At 34.2% G+C, this 12027-nt stretch overlaps 1 protein-coding gene across 1 annotated transcript in view; it reads right to left on the bottom strand.

Moving 5' to 3' along the window:
- Positions 1 to 925: 925 nt before the first annotated feature.
- LOC106168603 (muscle LIM protein Mlp84B) overlaps positions 926 to 12027 on the bottom strand; it is a 28467-nt gene continuing 17365 nt past the window's right edge. Inside the window, exons 5-13 of the mRNA XM_087009958.1 lie at positions 10854 to 11022; positions 10344 to 10503; positions 9960 to 10053; positions 9656 to 9724; positions 7786 to 7843; positions 6030 to 6148; positions 4433 to 4552; positions 1596 to 1793; positions 926 to 1095 (exon numbers count right to left, since the gene is read on the bottom strand). Of these exons, the coding sequence (XP_086866084.1) occupies positions 1600 to 1793; positions 4433 to 4552; positions 6030 to 6148; positions 7786 to 7843; positions 9656 to 9724; positions 9960 to 10053; positions 10344 to 10503; positions 10854 to 11022 (983 nt within the window). The 3' untranslated portion in view covers positions 926 to 1095; positions 1596 to 1599. The remainder of the gene's footprint in view (positions 1096 to 1595; positions 1794 to 4432; positions 4553 to 6029; positions 6149 to 7785; positions 7844 to 9655; positions 9725 to 9959; positions 10054 to 10343; positions 10504 to 10853; positions 11023 to 12027) is intronic.

Consider the following 12027-nt stretch of genomic DNA (forward strand, 5'->3'; position numbering starts at 1 on the left):
TACCTTTATTGTTTTCAAAAACGTCATATCATGGATGCCAACTTAAAAGAAAATCTACAGTCCAGATAATTTCATAACTAACTTTTGAAAAAATTGTAAGAATACATTACAGTTTGCCCCTTTTTAACTTGCAAGATATGCTGTTACAGAAAAATTTAAGGATTATTTAAAAAATAAGATTGGTCATGACAATCATATTGATGAATTATTATCCTCATTTACACAAAAAATATGTAGAAAATAAAACAGTAAGTTGTGAGATATAAAATAACACTTTCACATGATCAGGAAAAGGTGTTTTTGACATTTCATCATTTGGCATCTTGATAACCCCTATTCTCAAAATTAGAAGAGATAGTTTCATAAAAATTGGGTCAAAATTATGATCTTAATTAGTTTTATGAAATCCTTTCCTCAATATGAGAAAAAATGCTTCACAACAGACTTGTACTCATAAAAGGCAAGCATCTAGAAATATTTAAATGACTCTTAAAGGCATGCAAAAAAGTTCTTTAGCTTGGTAGTTGGCTCATAGGTTGGCCACACAATAACGATATGAAAGTATTTCAGCTTGTATTTTATAATTATCAGATATGACTCTTAAAGATAATTTATGTAATTAAGACAAAAACGATATGAAAGTATTTCAGCTTGTATTCTATAATTATCAGATATGACTCTTAAAGATAATTTCTGTAATTAAGACAATAAAATCTTTTATTCTTATTAGTTCCAGTTGGTCTAAAAGCTACTCCCTGTAGAAGGAAGTGGGAAATATTAGTATGTACAAATATTGCTGCCACAGGATAGTCCAATAATTAACTACATCATGCTGGCAAGTGGTAAGACAAGAGTCGAAATACATGCTCCTCCTTCACTGTCAACCTCCAACTACTTGATCAATGCTCTTTTTTTTAGCATATCTGCAACACTATTTCAACTTCTCTGCAAAACGGACGAAATTCACTATAACCACTGTGCATGATGCTTCATCTTGGTCTAAGTTTTTTTTTTCTGCAAGTTGTTAAATCATTCACAAAAGTAGGAAAATTGAGCCTTGGTGTATCTGCCAGTGTTATGTAAGGCTATGTCATTCTGAAATGAGAAAAAATAATGATCAAATAAGATTGCTACAGAGTCTATAAGATAAAATTAGGTTTTTAAAAATCTATTGATAAATCATGAATCAGGTTAGAAAATACCCAGCTAAATTAATAAGAAATGTACCAAAGCTTTATATTAATTTTCTTAAATGTGACTTTTTTACAAGAAGTTACTAATTTTTTTCTAATTTCTAATTCCCAAGCTACTAATTTTTTCTAATATTTTATTGCAATAAGTTGAAACACATTTGCTCCTCATAAATAGTGGTATGCCCCTAAGATATGGCCCAATGAGTGTACATGGAAATAATACAAAAAAGAAAAGAACTCTGGGGAAAATATTAAAAAGAAGAAATATTATTGTAACCACTTGACATTTCGGATGAATTAATGTCTAAATATTGGTTTCCAACATAGCTGATTATTTCTGTTTTTTAAATTTTCTTCAAAATAAATTTCATTCATTTCACATTCAAGAAAAAGTTGTGGTACCTAATTAGAAGTTAGAGCCCATTCCACCTTGGTTACGGGACCCTGAGAACTGGGCCCCATCATCTGTATGGAGTGCCCCTGCCCCCGCGCCAAAGCCGCACCCCTTGGGACCAAACTGTCGGGCATAACACTTTTTACAGAAGATCCAGCCATCATGGCATGCCAAGTTGTTGCTGTCCAAGTTGGTCTTACACATGCCTATATAAGGAAAGCAACATGCATGTGTTAGTCACCACAGATACAGTTGCCATGACAACAAGGTTTGACACGAAGGCTTGATGAGGATCAAGAGAAAGCACATCATGTCAACTAGAACATCAGAGAGATTTTGTAGTCAAATTTGTCATCCATTTTGCATTCTGTTCAGCAAAAAATTTTTCTTTTTCATCAGGTCACAAAAAATTGCTAAACCAAGTTTTTTCATTGACTTATAAAACCATAACCATAATGTTAGGAAATCGAGTAACAAAACAAAACAAATAATACAGCACAGTAGGATAATAAAAGATGAAAAGTGTAAAAGAAAGCTGAAAAATAAGAAGTTTAAAGTAGAAAAGACATCAGGAGCAGTACAATAAACAAGCAATGGCCTAGCGGCAACACTGTCACAAAAAGAGTCCTAGAAAAAAATAAAACTTATCCTTTTGGTGCATGACCCAAGCAAGGTTAGTGTTAAGGTGTGCATGAGCTAGGTTTGAGTTCTTAAAGCCAGTTGCCATGGATACTGGATAATAAATGCTGAAGCTGAGCAGCTAGATTGTATGGAGAATGCAGTAAGTTATTTCACCAAATTCAAAAATGTCTTAATCAAATTTTATAGCCTCAACAACTTATGAACATTCAGAAGCCAGTAGCCAAGGTACCAATGCTTTCACTATGTTAACCAAGAAGTAGCATATATTCACAAATGTAAATTAGCTGCTACTTTAATGATAAAGAGAAATCAAAAGGTAAGAGTCCTATAAAAGAAACAAGAGTAGTGATAAATGAATGGTGGGTTTCTACACCTGAAAATGTCATGATCTGGAGAGAAAAGGGGAATTGTCGGCAGGGCACAGTTTATACACACAGCAGAGGGCACATAGGTCTCCATACAAACCAATCTTACTTCTTTGTGCCAAATTTTTTGGCATGGCATGTTTTACACCATATCCACCCATCCTGAGCATGCATTGTGCTGGTATCTAGTGATGTACTGCACATGCCTGAAAAGTAGATGGTGTCATAATGAGCAAAAACACAAGTTACTAACTTCAGTGACTTTATACAAAACACTATAAGCTTTTTTTGTGACACAGTTTCACATAAAGGTACACTCTATGGGTCTAAAAATCCACCAAATGGTTATTTTTACCATCCACAGATTCTTATAAAAACTTACACCATCAAAATGATTTAACCCCTTTTAAATAATTTTTCTAGAGTATACCAGATGATGAAATTTACATAAGACCTTATAGGGACATGGTCGCTGGTTCAAACTAAGTCAACCTTTATAAATTTAATTAAAGGTCAAATCCTTGTGTAGAGAGGAATAGATAAATGATTCATGAGAAAGAGAAAACTGCTTATTTCCCCAGTAAAATTCATTTTGACAGGAAAATCCCATTAAGTTGCCCTTAAAGTACTAATAGGTCAAGATTTGATTTTGGGCTATTTTAGGATAAATTTGTAGAAGCCTGCTAAAATATAGCAACTACCAGTCTAAAAGATTGCCAACTTTTTACTTTTGTAAAATCAATTTTTTATCTTGGATCAAAGTAATCAAAGAAGACTAAATGTTTTGGACTTTGACTGTAGAACAACTTCTGACTTATGTTAATTCTGCAAAACTGTTCGAATGTCTGTGCTTAGTATTGTCTCAAACAAAAAACATTTCGAACATATTTCTTCATTCATATTCTTTTTATGGTGTATTTATACCATGTTCACTCATAGAGTTCTATGATATTTGATCAACATATTGAGTAAATATTATAATATTCCTTGGATATGAATGGTCTTATCATATCCCAATATTAGCACAACAATCAAAACAGGTAAACTGTAGAAATAAGTACAATAATAAAAGACCATTAAGGCAAGAAAATAGTCTGAGGTTGAAAACTTGAGCTTCAAATTTTTCCTGCATTGTAAGCAGATTTACAACAAATACAGGACAAGACCAAATTGACAAATAGAAAAAACTTGACAGAAAAAGGATCATGGAATAAAAGTAGATTTTTTTCACAATGCAGTGGATGAAACACAAAAGCTAGGTGATTGTGAAAATAAAGGTGGATCGCCAATCCAACTTACTAGAAAAAGAAAACATGGCCCAAGATAAACTGCCATTACCCTGAAACAATTTGATAAGCCTTTTGAATAGCAAAAAAAAAAAAAAAAAAAAAACACTTGCATTATAGATTTATTTCATGTATACAACTGCATTAGTTACATCACATTAACAACAATATAAATTATGTTATAGTAACAACCAAATTATGTACATTTTACATGATACAGCCAATTGTACATGGACCTGATGGAAGCGTCCAACATTTTGCAGAGAGGGTTTTGTTTTTTTAAATCCTTTTACCAGTGCAGCATCTCCTGTGCATACTGTACATTAAAATAATCAGGTTTCCAATAGTATTTATCTATTTATTTATTTTTGAGAACCTGATCAAGGAAGCTTTGCCCAAACCCCCTTAAACCCCCCCCCCCCCCCCCCACCCACCCACCCACCCCCCAATCACGCTGCACATACTCCTGTAAACAGTACAGGAATAATTTCTCAGTACACATATTGGGAACACCTATAGGAGTAAATTAATATGAAAACAACCTCAACCTACCACAGCGATAACATGCTTTATGCCATTTAAATCCAGCTCCGCTTTTTTCCTCAGCAGCATATACAGATTTCTCACATGCTCTACACTTTGGAGCAGCTACAGGTTTAAACATGGTGGAATCTGAAAAAAAAAAAGAGAATAAAAATACTATTCCCATGATATCACGTTTAAATTCTTTTTGAAGCTACAAAATAAGAAGAAAAAAACCAAAAATGTTTAGTTACCCTGCAATTATTTTATTCAATATGCTAACCACATTTCTTAAGATAATTCTTCACATATATTTTTTGTCTTTTTTCTTGCACTCTAATGAACCCATAATACTTAATCATAAGTCAAAACATTTTTCCAAGATAAATGCCTCAATAACCAAGTGCCCCTGCCCTTTTACCATCACCTCAGCTGTTCAATGCTGGATAGATAAAACAGCTGTCAAAAATAAACCTTGACTAACTGATCTACCTGTCAGCTAGATGAGAATTATTTTCATATATCGCTCTTTACAGTTCATGTTCTAATGCTTATAAAGTTTTCACCGAATTTTGCTTCAACTCAGTGCTGACAATGATTCGGAATTAAAAGCACAAATTCATCTAGAAATGTTACATTTTAAAATGTCTGTCTACACAATGAGTCACGTATCCTGCATACAGTCAGTTACCAAGAATGCTATCAGGCTTGCAAATATTCACATCTGAACACATCTTTCACACTATCCAAACAGATAATGTCTGTTTCTTATGTGCCATTCCATGGATCATCTAAAATGCAGCTAAGCCAGTTTGCTATTTGATATTTCCATCACTTCAATTAACACTGACATGACAAATAGTCTGCATACTATATTCCAAGGGCCAGGTGTAAAAGTTCCATCCCACTTTTCCAGTAAATATTTTTATAACAAATTTATGAGTAAATGAAGTTAGTCTGAAGCATGGCAAGATGACTAATTTTATCTATAATTTAGGGTGTTGGCTGTGTGAACCATATAGCCCAAATTCAGCACAAAACTAGCAGTAATCAAATTGTTTTCCATACAGACAAAAAGAGATTTTTGTTAAACAAAATTTTACTCATGGAGCCAGTTCAGGCACTTTGGCAAATAAATAATAACCCATGTAAAGCCTAAATCTTCAAGGTTCACAGTACAGCTGAAAATTCAAATGAAACATCACTATCATATATTACAATTATAATACCAAGCTAACGATCATTTTTGCTCGAAACATGATTGTTTAAACTGACAGCTTTTAGGCTCTGAAGTAGACAATGAACTACAAGCTTTTATAATAATGTTAATAAATAAATTGTTCCGGTTGGATGACTAAAGATTATAGCAAGATATTATGAACATGGGTTGGACAACTAGTATTAACGATTTTCTATCATAAACTAGAAGAATAAAGATAAAATCACGCTGTATGACTGCAGCACAAACACATTTGAATACTTAAAAATAAGCATTTCCCATGCTCAAACACAACCAACACAAGTGCGTAAGAAGCCGATTCCAGCCGGTATTAATAAGATAATTCCTATTGATGTCCACTGTTTTAACAGAAATAGCCCTTACTTTTATTAGAAAGTTCAAACATACCTTCAAAGATGCAAGATGAAACTCCTTCGCTTTTTTCTTTGTCTGTCTTGCCTGAAAGACAGCAGTGCGCCGCTATTCGGTCAGGTATTTGAGTTATTTTTGCACACTGCTTGTTCCCTCATTCTGTATATGGACATAGAGAAGAGTGAACGCCACCTGGTTGAGCAGTGTAACTGAAGCCTGTAAATAGCCGCAGCCCCGCTGGAACTGAACTTGCCTCTCCTCTTATTATCCCGAGTTAAAATCGTAACACTCTAAGTGGGTCACAGATACACGCGTTTTAAATTAGCCTTAACCTAGTAGGGACGCTATTTGCAGAGGGAAAATGTTTTCTTTGCGTTACGTTAGTTGTCTATGGACTGATCAAAAATAAGAAAAAAAAAATTCATGAACGTAACGGAGTTTGAGCGATCGATTGCTGTAGGTGTGAATGTTGTCAATGCATCTAGTCCGTATTGCGACTTGATGTGCTTTTCATCACAACACAGTTACTGCCCAAGGCGTCTGTACGGGTAAAAAAAGCTGTGCAAGATACTAAGGCACAAAATGTGACTTTGGCATTCACATTGGTTTTTTATCCTGTTTTCCTTTTTCAAAATCCATTTTGGTCCTGAAGATTCTTTAAAAATTGGTATGAAGGCATTTGTTTAAGAACCACACGGAGTGAAGTTTATCTTGTTTCAGAGTTCCTTACGTCTTAAGAAGTCTGGACTGTAGAATTGGAATATATATATAAAAAAAAAATCTAGAATCAAGATAAAAAAACCCTTTTTTCACAAACGAATCCTTTCCTATACTGCCCAAAGGGTGCACGGGAAAGGTGTGTCGTCTTGGGACTGTGCGTACACAATGTACTTCACGCCATTCGCCGTCCTTTTGTTATTTGAAATAAAAGAAAATTGAACCCCTAATATTTATCCCCCCACCCCCATTTACGTCTCTCAATGAAAAGGCAGCACTGTAGAACGCGTTAATGCATCTTGTGCTGTCTAAATACGAGCCATAAACGCGTAAGGGTTGCCCAAACCCTCTAGGTAATTAGCCTGTACTTTTATCCCAAAGGCATCTTACATCCAATTAAAATAATGTAAATGATACCTCTGCTCGAAAAAATGGCATTTGGAACTCAAAAGAGGTTTGAAAGCATGCACTAGGGCGTTGTTTGGGATGCCACGAAATAGTTAATTGCCTTTTTAGCTCAAAAAAAAGAAAAAAAAACGTTAGACAACACATTCAGACCTGTAGGTGTGTGTGTGTGTGTGGGGGGGGGGGGGGGGGGGGGGGGGGGGGGGTCGGAACCAAAATTTGACTTCTTGTGTTGTGTCAACTAAGGGGATAAAAAGGTCCATTTTAAAAGAAAAAAAACTTCTTTGAAATTGGTGGCCACAAGCTTGAGCCCTTCTTGAACCATCCCCCCCCCCCCCGAAAAAATATTGAAGATAAATTACTTTAAAGTTATAGCATAATATATAACATAAGAATATTTGATTTCAGATATTTGTGATATTTAGACTTTTTACTACAATGAAAAAAATCAATTGATAAGTATTGCTTAGTTGGGTAGACATCTTAATGTAATTTCGTTTTGCAAATCAATGTATCACTACTGTGATTTCATATTTTGTGTAAATATTGAATTCATAGTCAAGCATTCAGGTTATTTAGTCAATAGCAATGTGAAATACATAAATATCCAGTCAATTTTAGATCCTTTACAATATATTTCACTTTGTTATTAACCAATGAAACTACATACTTTATCAAGGGCTGTTCCAGAAAGAAGTTTTCCCCATTTAACACTTTCTCTTGAGAACCTGAAAATTAAACATAGAGCACAAAATGAAAATGAAATAGTACTCACAAGGAAATAATTACATCTTTCAAATTAAAATAATTCAATCAGATATCTGTGTGTAAGTAAAAAAGAAACAAAAAGTCACTAGTTTATAATTTTATTAATATACGTGAAAGCCTATGATAAACTGTTTATAACATTCCACAACACTCAGCAGGTACAATTACTAGAAATCTGATAAATATAATCTTTTTGTGCCAGAAAGAGAAAAACGTGTAATACAAACACTTGATTGTAAACATCTGAGGGTTAGGTTTTTTTCGACATTGAAGTAGTAAAATAGAATAAACATACAAGTCTTACCATACATTACACACAAAATAACCATTAAATCATTTGAAGTTCAGAATGGAATGAGTCTACTTTTTAAGGAAACAATTATTATATCAATTGAACAAATATCTCAATGCAAATAATGTTCATGGAAATGAAAAAGTAAATGGAATAAATTTAAGTTGGAATGATCTCTCCTTTATCTGCAAATTACCAGAAAACTAAGCATACCTCGTGATCTATGCTTCAATAAGTCTACAAAATTAGATAGATCTTTGTAAAGCAGGCACTTGTTCCTAGAATTGTGCCATAATACATACTCTGCAAGTGAGGTGAATTACTAGTCTGCCAAATACCACACCATCAGTACAAAAAACATAAATACAACACAACTTAGAATGTACCAATTCCTGTCAAATAAAGTAAAACATTCTGCAAAGTATTTCAAAAGCAATATTTCTACTGGAAAATGTAACACAGACAAAACGATCATTCTTCTATAGAAAAAATATATAAATGTAATTAAATAAATATAATATATGCCATATTACAACTTAGAAGTGTCATGGGCTACTGAGCAAATAAAGCTGCAAATGAATATTTGACTACACTGCTAATGCTATGCTGCATAAGCATAACTAAATATCACCAAGATGTGAAATTTTAAAACCTAAAGTACCGATTTCTTGGTGTCACCTCTCTAATAAAAATAATAACAACAGCATGATTGCAATAGGAAATACATAGTATGACATTTGCTTCAAAAGCATCTTGACCAGGTCTTATGTACCATACAATACAATATATACATTGTTTTCTTTAAGCCATAATCTTCAAAATGATTATTTGCAAGAGCTGGTGCATTTTTTTCTTTGTTTCGTATGTACTTTTATAATATGTACTTTTTCGGTTAACGTTGGCAATCTTATGCTTGCAAAAAAAAAAATGTATTTGATAAAGTTGTATTTATGCCTACTGTTCAATATAAGAATAGAATATAAGCAGTGGAAATAAACAAAAGTGCATTTGGTTTAACATAAATAAAATATCATTATTATATTGCAGTGTGTGTGTGTGTGTGTGTGTGTGTGTGTGTGTGTGCGCGCGCACACGCGCCCTTGCACATGTATGTGAAAACTGCAGTGGAAATAATGAAGAAAACTGTTTGGTGTGTGTGAATGGGCACGTGTATTTGTGTGCATATGTATGTACTAGTAACCCTTACAGTTTAATCAGTCTCAGTCTTACCAAAATGCTCATGAAGTGGACTTAAATCATTAAAGTAACATCTTTTCCTTTAGGTCAATTCATCAGCTGTAACAAGAATATAATTTCTCTTTAACTTATTTTTGTCAATAGTACTGTGTACAAAAGTCCATATAAATGGATGAATACAGTCCTACTGAAACACTCATCAGGTTTCTATGATTCCATGGTTATGTCATTATAAACAAGTAATCCAATCCATTTCTTCAGAAATCACTTCAAAATGATGTCTATGTCTGTAATGTTCCTGCTCCAATGCCATAACCAATACCTTTGGGCCCAAAGTGTTTTCCATAGCAAGCTGTAAGAAGAATAAAATTTAATACCAAATTGACAAATTTTGGGAATAGCATTTGATGATAAAGTAACTGAATTTAGGGTATTTTTTTTCATTTTACAAAACTTATATTCTTTAGCTGTTGGAGCACTACATTCAATTACTGGCAATGCAACATCACAATAGGTACCTGGACTTATTATGTGATGAAATTGGGAACTAATTTACAGCCAATGAACTCACTAGCAATAGTGTTTACCTTTGCAGTAGATCTCCCCATCCTTATCTGACAAGCTGCTGGAGTCCAACTTCTTCTTACAGCTGGCACAGTTGAAGCAACTCTTATGCCAGGACTGAAATGAAAAATGCCAAATAAATACTTGCTTCTTGATAAATACTTTCTTCTACATTTTCAAGTTCGAATTACATCGGCGGAAAATAGTCTACCGACAAAATTTTCAAGTCTTTACCATACTAACAACTTTTAGGGTTATTGTATCTGTTCAGACTAAACAAATACCAATTCAAAATAATGTTCTAAATATGTCACAATATTTCAGATATTAAATTTAGAAAACCCACAGACCAAAAACAGTCAATTTTTATCACAGTTTAACATCTTCAAGAAACATCAGCCACATACCGATCCAGCTCCAATCATTTTCTCTGCAGCGTACACGCTCTGTCCACATCTAGGGCACTTGTCAGCTCCGCCAAACTTCATTCCTCCACCGTTGCTGGGAGGCTGACCAGTACTCAGTCTTCTTGGGGCATTGTAGGCCTCAGCAGTGGCAGGAACATTGCTAGGGAAGAAATAGTAGAAGCTCAGGATATGATGTACTATATGATGTGATATGTTGATGATATAAGATATATGGCACAGTGTAAGGCCATATGTTCATGTTTTATAGTTGAAAACAGTCAATTTCATATGACAGGAGATAAGTTTATAAGTCCACTTATTTCCAATGCAGAAGTTTTTACAGGCTCTTTAATCCCAATATTCCCTTCTTTTTCAGTGACATACTCGTAGTTTTATAGGGGGAAAGGGTGGTGAAGGATGCCTACAAACATCTATGTGCAGTATTTCAGAGCAAAGTAGGCAAAAGTCAAGTTAAAAGATATTTTCTCACCACTGTGTTTATAAACTCACCTCCTGGTTGGTTCATAAGTACGTTCTCCAGTATCCATGGACAGGGTACCTGCACCACCACCATAGCCATAACCCTTGGGTCCAAACAGCTTTCCATGGCAGTTCTTACAATAGGCCTCCCCTTCACGCTCAGTCAAAGTGGTGCTATCGAGAAGCTTCTTACACTTAGCTGAAGAACAGTAAGTAACAGCATTTATGGAGTGTTAGTAGGAGTGTTTCATTACAGCAATTTTGATATTTTCCTTGAACTATGTGATGCAAGTAAAATAAACAATTCCAAATTTCAAATTTTCTTAGTACTGAAGTAACAGAATGGGTCTAAATTCATTACATCTCATCAACTTTACAACTGATTTAACTTTTCTCTTAACAATCAGAATGTCTCCACATGCACTTCACTGACAGTATAAACTTGTTACCTAAAGCACTGATCATAAGTGACAAATGTCCTGCTACAACTTATCTTTCACAGAATACAAATGAGGTTTTTATTAGATCTAGGACATATCACATTAAACACACCATCTTTTATGACCACTATATGAAGCTCAATGGGTTTTATAACAGGATACTATGTCTGTAGTGTGCCATACATAAAAACAAAACAATGGCCATAGAGTAAGCTTCATGAACATTTCCATAAGACTGAGGCAAACTGACAAATGGACCAATGCTAAAATGGTAAGAATCTTTGGCAATACTAGGCTGGGCTGAGAAATTTATTGCATACCCAATTAGCTAAAAAGCGCAATTGATAATACCAAATTTACTACAAATGTAGACCAGCACATTCAGTGGAATTAATAAAAGTCAACTTAACAAAAGAAAAAATAAGAAAGCTTTTTTGTCTGAAGACATTTCCAGACACTTTTTCAATTTGGCTTGTGCTGTAGGAGACGGGATGTACCAGTATGTGCTATTATAACATTCCACTTCCCTTGCTTATTTCTAGACAAACACAAAAGAAATCTGATCATCTGATTGGGAAGATCTGAGGCATCTGGTTACTTTTATATCCAAGCAATAAGAGACAGTTAAAGCACCGTGGAGCTAGCGGCTCACAGTCTACACAGTTGTCTACACATTAAATATGTCCAATTTATAGGTACTTTGTCAGACAGCCTACACACAATGAAACCAGTATTAACATATCTCAAACTATCCCCAAACCATT

Source organism: Lingula anatina, chromosome 1 (genome assembly GCF_051362555.1).
Source record: "Lingula anatina isolate TDL-2025a chromosome 1, LinAna3.0, whole genome shotgun sequence".
NCBI lineage: Eukaryota > Metazoa > Brachiopoda > Lingulata > Lingulida > Lingulidae > Lingula > Lingula anatina.